At 45.7% G+C, this 18673-nt stretch overlaps 1 protein-coding gene across 6 annotated transcripts in view; it reads left to right on the top strand.

The window, feature by feature from the left end:
* SMG6 (SMG6 nonsense mediated mRNA decay factor) overlaps positions 1 to 18673 on the top strand; it is a 255711-nt gene that overhangs the window by 42110 nt on the left and 194928 nt on the right. For all 6 annotated transcript variants that reach the window (XM_033185117.1, XM_033185119.1, XM_033185120.1 and 3 more), the window contains one exon: positions 15720 to 15781. In XM_033185117.1, the coding sequence (XP_033041008.1) occupies positions 15720 to 15781 (62 nt within the window). The remainder of the gene's footprint in view (positions 1 to 15719; positions 15782 to 18673) is intronic.

Consider the following 18673-nt stretch of genomic DNA (forward strand, 5'->3'; position numbering starts at 1 on the left):
TATAGTATATACCTTTGTATCTTGCCTAAAATAAGTGGCTTCAAAGTTTTATATAGATATTTTTCTCTTTTCACTTGCCTGTTTTGCTGTAAAACCTCGTCTGAGGCCAGCTAGTAGTCTCTGAGGAAATCAAGTTTTTCCCTGTCCCAGTTCAGGTCATTTGCATAAATATTCATGGAGCACCTTTATATAGTAATTGTTAGTCTAGGTACTGCACATAGAAAGGTAAGTGATTTCGGGCCGGGCGCGGTGGCTCAAGCCTGTAATCCCAGCACTTTGGGAGGCCGAGACGGGCGGATCACGAGGTCAGGAGATCGAGACCATCCTGGCTAACACGGTGAAACCCGTCTCTACTAAAAACTACAAAAAACTAGCTGGGCGAGGTGGCGGCGCCTGTAGTCCCAGCTACCCGGGAGGCTGAGGCAGGAGAATGGCGTAAACCCGGGAGGCGGAGCTTGCAGTGAGCTGAGATCCGGCCACTGCACTCCAGCCTAGGTGACAGAGCGAGACTCCGTCTCAAAAAAAAAAAAAAAAAAAAAAAAGGAAAGGTAAGTGATTTCGATCCTTCCCTCAAAAACACAGTCTAGTAGGAAAAAAGGATATGTAAATAAATACTTGCAATAAAGTGTTACAAGTGTGATAGTAGAAATATGTACACTGTAGAGAGGTAAAAGATTAACTCAGGGTGAACAGGTAGAGCAACCTAGAAAGGTAATCTGTGAACTTAATTTTGAAGGTCAAAGAAGTATTTTAGGTAGATGTGGTCAGCAGACTTTTCTGGCAGAAGGAACGACATGGATAAAAACATAGCATGGTTCGAAACTGCAAGGAGTGGTTGCTTCTGATACTCCCAGCCAAGATTCTATCATTAGAATGTCTTGGGCCATGGTATAGATGTCCACATTGATGCTGTCGAATCACTCAGTTGGAACTGAGAATTCATCGCAATGTAAATTGATTTGAGCTTTTGATTTGGCTCAAGCTTAGAAGTGAATCCTTCAAATAGTTCTTTCTCTGCTTTATTTTATGTATTAGCAAAGGTTGACTCACTCTAAAGTCATGCCTTCCATCATTCTGGGAAGCTTTCTGAGCCAAGCCCAGCTTGGCTTAGGAATAAGTTATGCTTTGTGTTGTAATCATTGGCACTAAGTCCTATTCTTGACTTTCACACACACAGTAGGACTGCAGCTCCTGGTGTGTATGGGAAAGAGGAATTGTAATAATACTTGGTATGGGTTTACATTTTTCTGGGATGTTTTTTCTTGATAAAAATGCTGAAACCTTATTCTCGCTAATGAGATTTTGAGTTTACTTGTGCCACAAATCTCTGAGATGCTAGGGCCTAATTTGTCAAGCAAACTATGTTAACACGTTTGACATTCTCTTCTGAGGAATTTCTTTGGCAGGTTTTCCTTTAGACTTCTGGACAGATCTATACAACTCTATAACTTTTGAAATACTTGCAAGTGACATATGTCAAAAGGTTGAATAAGGCACTAATAGATGCCCTTGGTGCTCCTAGGAAGCTGTCACTTGTGGTCACTGCAGAACAGGAGTGAGATCTTATGGACTGCATTCCTGAATTTCTTTTTGTTTGCATGAACAGATTTCTTAATCTCTGTCCTTGTGTCTACATCCGTACAATGGGGATGTAGCGTACACCATCAACACGTCTGTACAGCTTTGTCCACCGAGTGGGAGCAGAAACTTGTTTATTATAGCACCAGTCATCGCATGTCTACCGCCTCAGAGTTAGAATAATGGTGAGATTAGGACATATGGGGCAAAGGGTATTTATTGGCTGTGAAACAAATGCTTTTTGTGGAATAGTAGAAAAAGTTGTGGCAATTTAAAAAATTATCACAGAATTAAAAGAAATCTTAGAAAAATATATATTCACAGAAAAGTGCACATAACAAAGCCATACAGGTGATAAATTGTGACAATGTAAGCATACTTGTATAACCAGCAGTTTTTTACTTGTATCACTGTCATTCTTCTCTTCCCTTTTTTTTTCCCCCTTAAATTTATTTTTGAGACGGAGTCTCGCCCTGTCGCCCAGGCTGGAGTGCAATGGCATGATCTCGTCTCACTGCAACCTCTGCCTCCCGGGTTCAGGTGATTCTCCTGCCTCAGCCTCCTGAGTAGCTGGGATTACAGGCGCCTGCCACCACCGCCTGCCTAATTTTTGTATTTTTAGTAGAGATGGGGTTTTGCCATTTTTGGCCAGGCTGGTCTCGAACTCCTGACCTCAGGTGATCCACCCGCCTCGGCCTCCCAAAGTGCTGGGATTATAGGCATGAGCCATCACACCCGGCCTCTTCCTTTTTAACTCTAAACTCAAATTTTTTTCTATACATTTAATGATAGCTGTAACAGAACATTTTAAACAAATTAGGAAGAAGTTAATGCCCCTGCTTTCTGGATTCCTTGCTTTCTGGATTCTTGTTAAGATTGATTTTCGAGGCCGGGCGCGGTGGCTCAAGCCTGTAATCCCAGCACTTTGGGAGGCCGAGACGGGCGGATCACGAGGTCAGGAGATTGAGACCATCCTGGCTAACACGGTGAAACCCCGTCTCTACTAAAAATACAAAAAACTAGCCGGGCGAGGTGGCGGGCGCCTGTAGTCCCAGCTACTCCGGAGGCTGAGGCAGGAGAATGGCGTAAAACCCGGGAGGCGGAGCTTGCAGTGAGCTGAGATCCGGCCACTGCACTCCAGCCCGGGCGAAAGAGCAAGACTCCGTCTCAAAAAAAAAAAAAAAAAAAGATTGATTTTCGGCCGGGTGCAGTGGCTCAAGCCTGTAATCCCAGCACTTTGGGAGGCCGAGATGGGCGGATCACGAGGTCAGGAGATCGAGACCATCCTGGCTAACACGGTGAAACCCCGTCTCTACTAAAAAATACAAAAAACTAGCCGGGCGAGATAGCGGGCGCCTGTAGTCCCAGCTATTCCGGAGGCTGAGGCAGGAGAATGGCGTAAACCCAGGAGGCGGAGCTTGCAGTGAGCTGAGATCCGGCCACTGCACTCCAGCCTGGGCTACAGAGCGAGACTCCGTCTCAAAAAAAAAAAAAAAAAAAAAGAATTGGATCAAAAACAAAAGATTTGAAGGTGTTTGCTTTGATTTTTGAACTACAGAGTTTGGGTCTGGGAACCAGCATAGAAAAGATTTGATTGACAAAAAAACCAGCTGGAAGCAGGCCTTGTCTCCAGTCACAGTGAAACTGAGTGTCTCACCAACAGTGCTGTGCTTTACAGCATTAATCTTGAACCATCTGGCTGTTGCAGGGGAAGGTGACATAACAGCCTGCCTACTCCTGGACATGCTTGGTTCAGCTCAGATGTGTAATCCCAGAAGTTCTGCATTGCCATGTTTCTAGCCTTGCTTTTAGTGTCAAGGTGAATGTCAGACTGTAGCAAGCCATGTTGTTGTCTTTGCGTAATCCATTTGTATTCTAACAGTTTTCTTCTTTTTCTGCTGCTAGCTGCCAGGGAGGTCGAGTTGCCTCTGTTGATAAAGAGCAGATACAGAAGTTCACATCCAAACCTGAATGGCCATTTTTAACTTGAAACACTTTTCCTGGGAGTTGATGCGCCAGAATCCTTCCCTTATTTGGTGCCTTGCTTAAATCCGAAGCTCGCACAAGGTAGCCAGAGCTCCCTGTGTGCTGGTTATTTGCTTTATGGTGCCCGCAGCAGAGCGGTTTGTGAAACCGTCTTTGTGACCACATCTATCTTCAGCTGAAGCTTCGTTTTCCTTTGGGTTCTTAGATTAGTTCGTGCTCCTCCCTTTCCTGAGAGATTCAGGGGTTTTCCTGTATTGTGTTAGGTAGAGAGAGGTTATATTTTCAGATATTTTTCTGGACTGTGCACAGTCCAGAAATATTAGTGTGTGAATGCACATATTATATTCCTTGAACTTTTTTTTTTTTTTTCCTTTTTTGAGACAGGGTCTCACTCTGTCACCGAGGCTGGAGTACAGTGGCACGATCTTGGCTCACTGCAGCCTCCACCTTCTGGGCTCAGGTGATCCTCCCACCTCAGCCTCCCGAGTAACTGGGACTACAGGCGCCCGCCGCCATAGCCGGCTAATCTTGTTTAGTCTTTGTAGAGATGAGGTCTCACTGTGTTGCCCAGGCTGGTCAAACTCCTGGGCCCAAGTGATCCCCTTACAGGCACGAGCTGCTGTGCCTGTCCTTGAAGGACTCCTTCCTTATTCAGCAGGCTACTGTTGCTTTATTGCCGTGAAGAATAAACTTTTTCAGTTTTACAATTTTATGTTTTATCTCTTCTTACTGACGTTATTGAGGGTGCATGTTGTTACATGCTTCTGCCAGCTTGCATGGTATTGTCTGGACTGGGACTGTTTATCTCCCTTAATCTCCAAGACTTCCCTATTGGTTTGGCCTGGTGGTCTCTTGGTGAAAGACACCCGAAACCATTGGTGGGTTTTGCGTGGGGCTTCTGCTTTTGGTCTTTATGTAAACACCTTCAGTGTCTGTCTTGGTTCTGCTAAAAAAGTTGCCTTTTATTTGTTTGTTTTTGAGATGGAGTCTCACTCGGTTGCTCAGGCTGGAGTGCAGTGGTGTGGTCTCTGCTCAGTGCAACTTCTGCTTCCCAAGTTCAAGCAGTTCTCCCACCTCAGCCTCCCAACTAGCTGGGATTACAGGTGCATGTCACCACGCCCTGCTCATTTTTGTATTTTTAGTAGAAATGGGGTTTCACAGGGTTGGCCAGGCTGGTCTTGAACTCCTGACCTTAGGTGATGTGCCCACCTCAGCCTCCCAACGTGCTGGAATTACAGGTGTGAACTACCGTGCTGGTTCCTTTTTTGTTGTTGTTGTTGAGTTAGAGTCTTGCTCTGTCACTGAGGCTGGGAGTGTAATGGCATGATCACAGCTTACTTCACCCTTCACCTCCTGGGCTCAAGCAGTCCTCCCACCTCAGCCCCTAAAGTAGCTGGGACCACAGGTGTGCACCACCACACCCAGCCAATTATTTTTTTGTAGAAACAAGGTCTCCCTATGTTGCTCAGGCTGGTCTTGAATTCCTAGACTCAAGTGAGGTTGCCTTTTGTTTTTGTTTTTTTCAGAGTCTTACTCTGTTGCCCAGCCTGGAGTGCAGTGGTGCAATCTTGGCTCACTGCAGCCTCCGTTTCCCAGTTCAAACGATTCTCCTGCCTCAGTCTTCCCAGTAGCTGGGATTACAGGCATGTGTCACAACATCCAGCTAATTTTTTTGTATTTTTAGTAGAGATGGGCCTTCACCGTGTTGGCCAGGCTGGTCTCGAACTCCTGACCTCTGTTGATCTGCCCGCCTCGGCCACCCAAAGTGCTGAGATTACAGGCGTGAGTCACTGCGCCCAGCCAAGGTTGCCTTTTTTAAAAGGCGAAAAATAAAAGAGCTCAGTCTCTGGGCAAGTCAGTTAACCTGTGTGCTGTTTTCTGTAAGGAAATAATAGTAGTACTAATCCTCACAGAATTGTTGTAAGGTTAACAGACGTAAAGTGCTTAGAATAGTGTGCTACACATAGAAGATGCTATAGAAGATTTGAACATACATACATATATATATATATATATATTTCGTTTTGTTTTGTTTTGTTTTTGTTTTTTTGAAACTGAGTCTTGCTCTTTTGCCAGGCTGGAGTGCAGTGGCGCGATCTCGGCTCACTGCAACTTCTGCCTCCCGGGTTCAAGCAATTCTTCTACCTCAGCCTCCCAAGTAGCTGGGACTACAGGTGCCCGCCACCACACCCAGCTAATTTTTGTATTTTTTGTAGAGATGGGGTTTTGCTATTTTGGTCAGGCTGGCCTCGAGCTCTTGACTTCGTGATCTGCCTGCCTTGGCCTCCCAAAGTGCTGGGATCACAGGCGTGAGCCACCAAGCCCGGCCAAAACCCTAAGTTTTCTAAACATCCAGAACAACCTTTACAAATACAGGTTTGCTCATGTCAGTTCCCTGCTGAAAACCCTTCATTCAGTGGCTTTAACGAAGATCTCATTCTTTAACAAGGACATGTCTAACATGCCCTGCCCCCTTCTCCAGACTTTCTCTTACAGAATCAGTCATTTAGCCACACCAGTCTACAGTGTACCACTTTTGAGAACATCATACATGCTGTTACCTTTGCTTAAGACCCATCAGGACATGACTCCCTCTCCTTTCCAAAACCAACTGTTTCTTCAGCCCTCCGTTTTCAACTCAAAGGTCTTTTCCTCTGAGAGGATATCTCGGATGCTGCTTCTGTGTATTTCCACAGCATCCTAGCCTTCCCCAATCATGGCACTTCATAACTGTCTGTGTTATCCACAGAGCAAGGATTATCTCTGCCTTGTTCACAGCTTATGCACTGTGTTTTGTATGTAAAATGTGCCCAGTAGGTTTTTGTTGAATGAATAAATGTATGGGTCCATGTGTGAGGAAATCTTCACCATCCCTCTGACGCTCTGTCAACCCCGTTCATTTATAAGATGGGTTTGATGGCTGAGCACGGTGGCTCACGCCTGTAATCCCAGCACTTTGGGAGCCCGAGATGGGCGGATCACTTGAGGCCAGAAGTTCAAGACCAGCCTGGACAACAAGGCAAAACCCCATCTCTACTAAAAATACAAAAATTAGCAGGGCGTGGTGGCACGCACCTCTAGTCCCAGCTGCTTGGGAAGCTGAGGCATGATTGTTGCTTGAACCCCAGAGGCAGAGGTTGCAGTGAGCTGGGATCGTGCCAGTGCACTCCAGCCTGGGCCACAGAGCAAGACTCTGTCTCAACAACAACAAAAAAAAGATGGGTTTGAGCTTGTGTATGTGCTCTTGGAAGACTGTTATCTGGTTGTCCACCTGATCACGCAGTGGGAGCTTCAGCCATTTCCTCTTCTCTCTCACTTCCTGGAGTGCAGACACAGCCTGTCCCAGCTCCCCTACTATTTGGGTGGATGGGCATGAGAGTTCCCAGGCATGAGAGAGATGAGTCAGAAAGAAGAGTCATTCAGAAAGTAACCCAGTCAGAGCAACAGTGTTGCCCTTTGGCTGAACTTTCTTTCTTTTTTTCTGTGTACCTGGAGATGCTAAGCTGGTGGCACATTTGAGTTGGTTGTTACAGATTGTCACACCACAGCATAGGGATTCATAAATCTTAATCTGGCACTTTCCTTTGATGGGGATGTTTTGGGGAATGTCCAGGAGCCCTCTGGCCTAAGTGAAGTGTCTGCTGGGCTCGGGTGTGTTCTGTTTCTACCCTGCAGGTGGGAACCTGGAGGGCCCCATGTATATTTCCCTGTAGCCTTTGGAGTGTGTGACTGTGTGAGAGCAGGAGTCTTGTTGCATTTGGTGTCACTTGTGCTATCATAGAATGGGATGGTGCTTACACAGAAGCTGGCAAGAAAAGTTGTATTGACTTAGAATTATGCATTGTGGGCTCTTAGCATTGGAAGAAACACTGAAAATTGGTGCTTCTCCTGTGGTGGTGAGAGGTGGGTGGATATGCGAATATTCTGGTGGGGGGGGGGTTCCTTTAAAACCATACTCTTCATCACTACCCCTCTTCCCCTCTTAGCTCTTGGGAATCATGACTGTTTCCAGTTCATGTGTGTGGTAGCTCTAAGGTGCTATGCAGGGAGAAACATCTTCTGAGACCCCAGGGTTGTAGATTATTTAGCCTAGGTATCAGCAGACTTTTTTTTTCTGTAATGATCTGGATAGTAAATATTTTAGGCTACTTTGGGAGGCCAAGGCAGGCGGATCACGAGGTCAGGAGATCAAGACCATCCTGGCCAACACAGTGAAATGCCATCTCTACTAAAAAAAAATACAAAAAATTAGCTGGGCATGGTGGCAGGCGCGTGTAGTCCCAGCTACTCAGGAGGCTGAGGCAGGAGAATGGTGTGAACCCAGGAGGTGGAGCTTGCAGTGAGCCGAGATCGCGCCCCTGCACTCCAGCCTGCGTGACAGAGCGAGACTCCATCTCAAAAAAAAAAAAAAAGGCTTTGTGGGCCATGTGCCCTCTGCTGCAGCTACCCAGCTCTGCCTTTGTAGGGGAAAGCAGCCACTGACAATGTGTAAACAAATGAGTGTGGCTGTGTTTCAACAGAATTTTATTTATGGAAACTGAAATTTATATTTCATACAATTTTCATGTCATGAAATATTCTTTTTTTTTTTTTCAATCATTAAAAAAATGTAAAAAACCATTCTTAGCTCACGGGCTATACAAAAACAGGTGGCAGGCTACATTTGACCCGTGGCCGTAGTTTGCCAGCGTCTGATATAGCCCAGTGGCTTCCAAATCTGGCGATCTTTCACAGTGACCTGGAGACCTTTAAAAATGCTGGTTCGAAGTGCCCCTCTCTCGTCCCTGAGGATTCTGATTCTGTAGGAGCGGGAAATCTGTATTTTTTTTACAAAAGCTGTTCAGGTGATAGACATACACTGAGGATTTTGGAATTAGCAGTACTGATCTCACTCATTTAACTGTTGAAGAAACAGCCCTAGAAAATTTATGTGACTTGGTGATAATTAATAGCAAATAAATGGCATGACCAAAATTTGAACCCAGGTCTTCAACTCTTAAGATCAGCGGTCTCTGTTCATACCATTCTATCATATTCCTTACCCCTAGTAAACACATGAGCAATAAATGCAAAAGACGAACATATTTGTGGCTCCTTCTTTTCTTTTCTTTTTTGAGACGAGTCTCGCTCCGTCGCCAAGCTGGAGTGCAGTGGCACCATCTTGGCTCACTGCAGTCTCCACCTCCCAAGTTCAAGTGATTCTCCTGCCTCAGCCTCCTGTGTAGCTGGGACTATAGGCACAGTCAGCTAGTTTTAGTAGTTTTAGTAGAGATGGGGTTTTACCGTTTTTCGGGATGGTCTCTATCTCTTGACTGTGATCCACCCACCTCAGCCTCCCAAAATGCTGGGAGTACAGGCATGAGCCACCATGCCTAGCCTCCTTCTTTTCTTTTTTTTCTCGTCTTTCTTTTATTTATTTATTTTTTTCTGAGACGGAGTTTCGCTCTTGTTGCCCAGGCTGGAGTGCAATGGTGTGAGCTCGGCTCACCGCAACCTCCGCCTCGCGGGTTCAAGTGATTCTCCTGCCTCAACTCCTGAGTAGCTGGGATTACAGGCATGAGCCATCACGCCTGGCTAATTTTGTATTTTTAGTAGAGATGGAGTTTCTCCATGTTGGTCAGGCTGGTGTCGAACTCCCGACCTCAGGTGATCCGCCCGCCTCGGCCTCCCAAAGTGTTGGGATTACAGGCGTGAGCCACTGTTCCCTGCCCCTTCTTTTCTTTATGCCTGGTGCCAGTTTCCGTTCTGAGAGCCAGCCAGGTACTCTGAGCTCGGCTGTCCCTCTGCTGGCTGGCTGGCTGTGTTTTCTGGAGCTGGCTGCTGATGTAGCTCAATTTCCCTCAGTCGGCTGGCTTTAACTAGGAGAGATAATGAAGTAGCGAATTGCTTTAATATAAGAGGCAGCACTAAACAGCAGTGCAAAGTTAAGAGCCATTGTTTCAAGGGGTGCATTAGTTGGAAGAGGTAGTTTTAAAAGGCACATTTTACACTTAAATTCACATGTCTCAGATCTAGCCATCTTAAGTGGGACATCTGTACAGGCACTTGTGTTTAATTGAAGCTAATTGAGCTGTCATCCAGCCCTGAACAGTTCTGGAGTGGAGGAAGTAAAGGGTGAAGAACTGTTGCCATCCCAGTTCTACCTCAGCCTCAGCTCTTTGGTCCAAGTAAGGGACTTAAGGATTGATTTGCTTTATCTTCCAACAAGGCCTTTGAGTCATGCTATTAGGTTTTCCCATACTTTTTATTTACTTTTTTTTTTTTTTTGAGATGGAGTCTCACTCTGTCGCCCAGGCTGGAGTGCAGTGGCCGGATCTCAGCTTACTGCAAGCTCCGCCTCCCGGGTTCACGCCATTCTCCTGCCTCAGCCTCCCGAGTAGCTGGGACTACAGGCGCCCGCCACCTCGCCTGGCTAGATTTTTGTATTTTTTAGTAGAGACGGGGTTTCACCGTGTTAGCCAGGATGGTCTCGATCTCCTGACCTCGTGATCCGCCCGTCTCGGCCTCCCAAAGTGCCGGGATTACAGGCTTGAGCCACCGCGCCTGGCCTACTTTTTTTAAATCTATATATCCTGGAAAGAGGAATGCTGAAAGTGCTAAGAATGAATCACTTCTGTCTCTACTGAATGATTATCACATTACTGATAGGTTTCACATTTCGTGTACCAGGCCTCCCTTTCCCTTTTTTTTTTTTTTTTTTTTTTTTTTTTTTTTGAGACGGAGTCTCGCTTTGTCGCCCAGGCTGGAGCGCAGTGGCCGGATCTCAGCTTACTGCAAGCTCCGCCTCCTGGGTTTACACCATTCTCCTGCCTCAGCCTCCAGAGTAGCTGGGACTACAGGCGCCTGCCACATCGCCTGGCTAGTTTTTTGTAATTTTTAGTAGAGACGGGGTTTCACCGTGTTAGCCAGGATGGTCTCGATCTCCTGACCTCGTGATCCGCCCGTCTCGGCCTCCCAAAGTGCTGGGATTACAGGCTTGAGCCACCGCGCCCGGGCTTTTTTTTTTTTTTTTAATTCTCATCTCATCTCTGACAGGAAAAATGATGGTAAGGAAACACAGTGCCTCCTGGAACCTTCACAGGCCTTGTCTCAGGTGTGGGAGCATAAATGGCCAGTGGGCAAGTTGTATGTTATTTATCCTTGTTCTTGGACTATAAGCTCCTTGGCATTAGAGACCCTGTCTTGTTGGTTTGCTCCTGTACCCAGCATAGGAACGCGGGGATGAGGATGACGTGTGAACAACATTACCAGTGCGCCCACATCCTCCTCCGCCTTGTGATCTCAGTGCTTGAGAGAGACTGATAAGTGGGCTTTGATTGAATGCTATGAAAGTCCTGGCCATTTGACTAACAGGTACTCATGAAATTTGGTCTCCACCTATGTTGTCTCATATCTAAGAGGATAGATCCCTTTTCTAAAATGCAACCAACTTTTGTTTTTTAAAAAATATACGGGGCCAGGACCAGTGACTCATGTCTGTAATCCCACTACTTTAGGAGGGTGAGGCAGAGGATCGCTTGAGCCCAGGAGTTTGAGACCAGCCTAGGCAATATAGTGAGACCCCGTCTCTACAAAAAATAAAAAACTAGCCAGGCGTGATTGTGTGCGCCTGTAGTCCCATCTACTCAGAAGGCTGAAGTGGGAGGATTGCTTGAGCCCACGAGGTCTAGACTACAGTGAGCCTTGATTGTGCCACTGTATTCCAGTCTGGGTGACAGAGCGAGACCCTGTCTCAAAAAAAAAAAAAAGTATATAAAAACAGAAACATTCCATACAGATAAGAGAATAATAATTTACGCTCCTCAAAATTACTTTGAAATGCACTTTGGAATTCCTTTAATACTGATTACCCTTACTATCCTTAAAATGATTCACTTTTCAGAAATTCAGTTTTTCACACGACTCTGTAGAAGCAGGAATCACTCTTTCAGAACTGAAATTGGGCCTGTTTCAGAATCCCCTCCTCTTGCGTTGTTGTCTCTGAGCAGCTTTTCTCTCCTTTCTTGTTCCACAGGCACCAAGTCCTTAGACACAATTGTGAGGGATAATTTTTGAGGCTTATGTAAAACATCTACTCCTCAGACTTCTTTAATTTATATTATTTCATTTCATCCTTTTAGTTCTGAGTTAGGTAATGTCAGTGGTAGAAATTCCATTTTACAGTCCAGGAACAATCCAAAATATTTTACTTACAATCCCACAATTAATGACAGGACAGACTTTACTGTGTGTCCAGAGACGTACCCATCCATCTGCTGCCATTAGTGTCTCTTTGGGTTGAGCGCAGGAGTCCACAGTGAATTTGTTTTGGACTTGAACTAAGGAGACAGAAGACCCTTAGTAATGCTAACACTGCCTCTCAGGGATACACCCAAGGAGCATTTCTGTTTCAGTGAACAGTCTGTAAATATGTAAGGAAGATCTGAACGCAGGTAGCCTCACAATTTGAAAAGTAACGTCTATTTTCCATCTGAGCGAGAACCATCTAGATGTATTGTTAAAAATAAAAAAGTCTACCAGGCAAGGTGGCTCACGCCTGTAATCTGAGCACTTTGGGAAGCCAAGGCTGGAGGATTGCTTAAAGCCAGGAGTTTGAGACCAGCCTGGGTAACAAAGTGAGAACCCTATCTCTACAAAAAATAAAAATAAAAATATATTAACCCTGTGCATGGGTATGCGCCTATAATCTTAGCACTTTGGGGAGGCGAAGGCGAGAGATTGCTTTAGCCCAGGAGTCAGAGGCTGCAGTGAGCCGTGATGTTGCCACTGCACTCCATGCTGGGTGACAGAGTGGGACACTGTCCCTAAAATAAATAATAAAAATTAAATAGCTGTAGAAATGGAAGTCAGTCCATGGTGATGTATTAGAGAGGAAGGAGAAAGGAAGCTCAGACTAAGGCTTTTGTGACTGTGGATTTGGTGTCAGTTAAGAATCTGTCTCAGTGCTAGTTGACTTCATATTGTCTCTTGTAAATGTTGTTTAGGTCCGATTTGATCAGTATGTAACAAATCCGCTCCCTCATGTCACACATCTTCTAGGATGTATCTGCATTTTTAGCTCCTTTCCTAATTGAAGTGTTATTGATGACAACAAAGAGAAAGTATGTTGAGCAGTGATGTTCAGGCTAAAAGTAAAGCAGTGGTTCTCATTAACTAAGGTTAGGGAGAATGTGTGTATAGTTTGAAAAAGTTATCTGAGATTTTCTTCACTCCCACTAGTTGAAAAGTAATGCATTGAAATTGACTTTTTGCAGTTAAAATATGGTAGTGGCAAGTATGGATTCAGGTAATTAGGTGGGCTTCATCTCCTACACTAAGGGAAGGATCTTGGTGAAGTACAGTCGCAGCACAGATGTTCCAAACCTCTTGGGGCTCTCATTTTAGTCCAGGCAGTGCTGTGGTTCAAACAGTATGAGTTTCCTACCTAATCAGGAAGGAAAACTTAAAAGCAAAACTTGAACGGCTTTTTAGTTGCTCTTATTCCCTCGTTAGCCCTTCATTGAATCAGCTCACAAGTTCTTTTCCTGAGATAGGTGTAGGATAAGAGAAAGAAAACTGTATTTGGAATCTGAAGACCTGGGTTCAAGTTTTAACTCTGCTATTTACTAGTGTAAAGTTGCTTAAATTTCTGAGTTGGCTTGGGGGATGGTATTTAGGCTTGAATGAAGTGAGTTAGTATCTTTTTGTTTGTTTGTTTGTTTGTTTGAGATGGAGTCTCACTCTGTCTCCCAGGCTCCTGCCACCACACCCAGCTAATTTTTTTTATTTTTAGTAGAGTCGGGGTTTTACCATGTTGGCCAGGCTGGTCTCGAACTCCTGACCTCAATTGATCCACCTGCCATGGCCTCCCAAAGTGCTGGGATTCCAGGCCTGAGCCACTGCACCCGGTCTCTTCCATTCTGTTGATGGAGCCCAGTGTCCCTGGCCCTGACTCACCTTGCTGTATAGACAGGTTATCTTCAATGAAATATTCTGAGCTTTTTATCTATAAATTAATGTTAAGCTAGTATTACCGATTAAGTGTAACTCATTTAAAGCAAAAATAGAGTGAACATTCTATGCAGAGTTTGATGTTGGTCATTGGTAAAGTGGGAATGTACCCCTTTTCCACACCTGGCTTCCGTATGAAATAGATGGAACTGCCATAGCTTGGTTGGTGTTCTGTTTTGCAAGAGGATTAAACAGGGAATTTTTCCTTTTGGGGCAGACTGCCCAGGGATACTGGACTCCTTGCCCTGACCACTGGGATCCTGGGGTCAAGATTCTTCACTTCTCTTCCTGGCTGGCTACGGAGCCCTGAAGATACTGCTGCTAGGAGACCAGGGAAGATGACAAGGAGGTTTAGTTTTTCAGTTGTCTCTGCTGTCTTTAGATTTGAATTGAAATTTGTTTCCTTCCCTTGTTTTGCTGAGAAATCTTTTGGTTTTGATGGAAGTAGATTTTCTAGAACCTTGAACCACGATTGTAAATTGGTGGCTCATGGGCCAGATGTATCTGGCAAATGTGTGTTTTTTGGCTTCTTTAATGCTTACATTATTTTCATTAGTAGCCAACATGTAAAAGCCAGAGGATTTCACATAAAAATCCAGATTCAGTCAGGTGCAGTGACTCACACCTCTGTGATCCCAGCACTTTGGGAGACTGAGGCAGGAGGATTGCTTGAGCCCACCATTTTGAGACCAGTCCAGGCAACACAGTGAGAACTACAGTCTACAAAAAATTTAAAATTAGCCAGGTGGGGTGACACTACCTGTAGTCCCAGCTACTCAGGAGGCTGAGGCAGGAGGATTGCTTGAGCCCAGGAGGTAGAGGTTGCAGCGAGCTGTGATCACACCACTGTACTCCAGCCTGGGCGACAGAGTGAGACCCTGTCTCAAAACAACAAAACAAGCTGGATGCAGTGGCTCACACCTGTAATCCCAGTACTTTGGGAGGCCAAGGCAGGTGGATCACTTGAGGCCAGGAGTTGAAGAGCAGCCTGGCCGACATGGCAAAACCCTGTCTCTTCTAAAAATGCAAAAGTTAGCCGGTTGTGGGGGTGCACGCCTGTAATCCCAACTACTCGGGTGGCTGAGGCACGAGAATCACTTGAACTGGGAGGTGGAGGTTGCAGTGAGCTGAAATCATACCACTGCACTCCAGCCTGGGCGACAGAGCGAGATTCTGTCTCAAAAAACAAAAACAGGCCGGCGCAGTGGCTCAAGCCTGTAATCCCAGCACTTTGGGAGGCCGAGACGGGCGGATCACGAGGTCAGGAGATCGAGACCATCCTGGCTAACATGGTGAAACCCTGTCTCTACTAAAAAATACCAAAAAAACTAGCCGGGCGTGGTGGTGGGTGCCTGTAGTCCCAGCTATTCGGGAGACTGAGGCAGGAGAATGGTGTGAACCCTGGAGGCGGAGCTTGCAGTGAGCCGAGATCGCGCCACTGCTCTCCAGCCTGAGCGACAGAGCGAGACTCCGTCTTAAAAAAAAAACAAAACAAAAAAAACCCCAGATTGCAGTTTCCAGCTTGGGCCCACATAGAGGATTTGGCTAAAACTGGGGTGGAATAGTCATAGGTTGCTACTGTCTCCATCAGCATACTTCATGCCTAGCCCTGCAGACACTTGAATTTTCAGCTCCAGACATAGAACATGAACTCTAGTTTTTAAAGCTGGCGAAGTACAATTTGGTGAGTTAGTGGTGGGTTACCTTGCTCTTGGTTATCAAAAAAGAGTCCTGCTTTCCTAGCTAAGAAGGTAGAAAAATAACTCAGATAGAACCAGGGACTTCACTAGTATCCTTGCTCCTGTAAGAGTTTCATTTCCATGATTATGGAGCCAGGGTGGCTCCTAGATCCTCAGAGAGCTGTGGGCATCTTTCTTTACATCCTGCTTATTCAGATTCACCACCTCATCCCCTGCACACAGGTGCCACTGCCGGCAGAGGGTGCTGTCTGCTCACTGAGCCTGCTGTCATCTTGGCTCAGCTGAGCGGCAGCTGTTGGGCATGTGCCCTGGGTCTGTGAGAGTTTGGGCATGTCCATTTGGTTCCCATCCCTAGTGCCCACCCCTTAGACCCTGGCCAGGTTATTGTGTCACTGGGGACTCTGTTCAGTAACAGGAAACTGGGGAAAGTTTAATTGTTTTCTCCTCTCCCTTTTTCCCATGCAGCTGAACAAAAGGTTCATCCTCAGTTTTCTCCATGCCCATGGGAAGCTGTTTACCCGGATTGGGTAAGTGTGCAGGATGTTTATTTTATTTTCCTACATTACAAGTCATTTTGGAATTTAATATTGTTAGCAACTGGACTGTGTTTGTAACTGAGGGCACAGGGTGTGAATTCTTAGAGGCCTCCACCTTCTCTTCTCTTCCCTTCATCTTCTGTCCTACTGTGCTCATGAAATTTGGGAAATATTACTCTCTATCTCTCTTGTTTCTTCTTTCTCTACCTTTACTGAAACCCTTCTTTAAATACAATCTTGTCCCAGCCCCCACCCCAGTCCCTCTGGGTTTCTCTTTCCTCTGCCTTCCGGCTCAGTCCCCAGTGAGCGCCTCAAGGCAGTCGTGCTAAATCCCTGGGGGCAGCTGTCAGGGGGTCCTCTTTGGGAAGAATACCGTCCACTAATTTTCTATCAAAAATAAGAGTAACATTTTCTCTCTATGTCCTTCTGACCCATATCCTTTCCTCCTATGCTCAGTTTCCTGTGCCATATTGCTGATCTCATTAAATACCAAGCCTCTTACAGTTTCATCATCCACCATGGATTTCCATAGACATCTCAGGGAAGGTGGTATGTGCAAAACAAACACTTGACTGCTTAAATTCCTGGAAACAGATTGAGTTTTGAGTATTCCTTTATTCCTTGGGTGGATCCGAGTTCTTCCTCACTGCGTAAAACTAGTGATCCTAAGCCCCACATAATGCCTACACACCAGAGCAGATGGCTGCCTAGAGCCTCTTTAGTACAGGATCTCCCTGAGTGTAGGAGAGTGAGGAGCGGAGTAGGTGGCAGTGCCCCTAGACCAGTCTTCCACTCGACCAGTCTTCCACTGGATTCTAATGTGTTCTGAGTTGGAAGTTGTATTGTGAGCTACCCTTTGGGGTGATTTGTTTTGAATTATAGATACCCCAGTTATTGTCAGTGTTCCCTTTCACTTCCCGTCATAACTTCGTAAGTTTATCTGTAATTCTCTAGAAGGCTGGCTTTCTTTTTTTTTTTTTTTTTTTTTTTGAAACAGAGACTTGCTCTGTTGCCTAGGCTGGAGGGCAGTGGCGCGATCTCGGCTCCCTGCAACCTCTGCCCTCTGGGTTCACGTGATTCTCCTGCCTCAGCCCGCCGAGTAGCTGGGATGACAGGCGCGCACCACCACGCCCAGCTAATTTTTGCCTTTTTAGTAGAGATGGGGTTTCACCATATTGACCAGGCTGGTCTTGAACTCCTGACCTTATGTGATCCACCTGCCTCGGCCTCCCAAAGTGTTGGGATTACAGGCGTGAGCCACCATGCCCGGCCTAGAAGACTCTCTTAGTGGAGGTACGGGCTATGTCACTTTCCACATACTGTTGTAGATAACTTTTTTGAGAAGTGGAAAGGCTTGGTTCCACTGGAAGAAACTGCTCCACAGGCGGTGGACTAGAAAGTGTGCTTATTACATATTCATTCGGTATCAACCTGGGTAAGATTGACAGTGATGGTCCTTGCAAGCATAGTTTGGATTTCAAAATGACTTGGGAAAATTGGAAAAGGTACTAGTAGATGGATCTCTATCTGTAGACATAACAGGTGGAGACGTTCACTTGGGCAAAGTAAACTAGATGCATCACTGGTCCCATCTCCTGCCTCCCAACTCCACTGTCCTGCCACTGCCACCAGTTTAAGTTCCACTCTGGCAGTTTTTGCCTCACTATTGTATTCCTAGAGCCTAGCATGTAGTATTTGTTGTATAAATGAATGAATTATAAAAAATGGATGGATTGCCAAGCACTGCAGAGAAACATGTAGTATTCTAGTAGGTTACTGTAGACCCAAGACAGTCACTAGTGAGTAATGTAAGGCTGTAGTTACAAGGTGGAAGGAAGTTACTTACATTTTTAAGATGATACCGGAATCATCTTAAAAATAACACATCAGAGTAGGAAATACCATTGTGCTACTCTTAAAGTAACAGTTGATGGTACTCCTGCTTTTTATTTACTCTTTTTGTTTGTTTGTTTGTTTTTGAGAGATAGAGCCTGTCTGTGTTACCCAGGCTGTAGTGCCATGGCTATTCACAGACATGATCATACCACAATATAGCCTTGGACTCCTGGCTAAGCCTCTCGTGTCACTGGGACTACATGCTCCACCACGACAACTGGCTTATTTACCTTCCTTTTTTTTTTTTGAGACAGCGTCTCGCTCTGTCGCCCAGGCTGGAGTGCGCTGGTGTGAGCTCGGCTCACTGCAAGCTCCGCCTCCCGGGTTCATGCCATTCTCCTGCCTCAGCCTCCTGCATAGCTGGGACCACAGGCGCCCACCACCATGCCCGGCTAATTTTTTTTTTTTTTTGGTATCTTCAGTAGAGATGGGTTTCACTGTGTTAGCCAGGATGGTCTCGATCTCCTGACCTCGTGATCTGCCTGCCTCAGCCTCCCAGAGTGCTGGGATTACAGGCTTGAGCCACCGCGCCCGGCCTATTTTTCTTTTATAGTTCTTGTTTTTTCATCCTTCTCTCCTTTACTACTTTTCACTCAGTGTTTTCTCTCCTTTTTTCCTTGGCCTATATTTGTTCTTTAAATTTTCCTCTACCATGTTGCCCTAAGTCGAGATTTCTCCACCCTTGGCACTGTCGACATTTTGAGCCAGGTGACTCTGTTGTGAGGGGTGTCCTGTGCGTTGTAGGATACTTAGCAGCGTCCCTGGCTTCTTTCCACTACGTACCAGTAGCACACTCCCCTACCAAATGTGATGATTCAAAATGTCTCCAGACATTGCCGAACGTTCCCTGGGAGACAAAATTGCCCCTCGTTGAAAACCACTACTCTGGATATTTCTTGCCCTGTTAGAGACTTTTGGGACTAAAAAAGTTATAAATCTTGGTGCAGAATGTCGGCACATTTAGGATATATTTTTATCAGCTTATGC

The sequence above is a fragment of the Trachypithecus francoisi genome, unplaced genomic scaffold (genome assembly GCF_009764315.1).
Source record: "Trachypithecus francoisi isolate TF-2019V2 unplaced genomic scaffold, Tfra_2.0 Lachesis_group20, whole genome shotgun sequence".
Lineage (NCBI taxonomy): Eukaryota > Metazoa > Chordata > Mammalia > Primates > Cercopithecidae > Trachypithecus > Trachypithecus francoisi.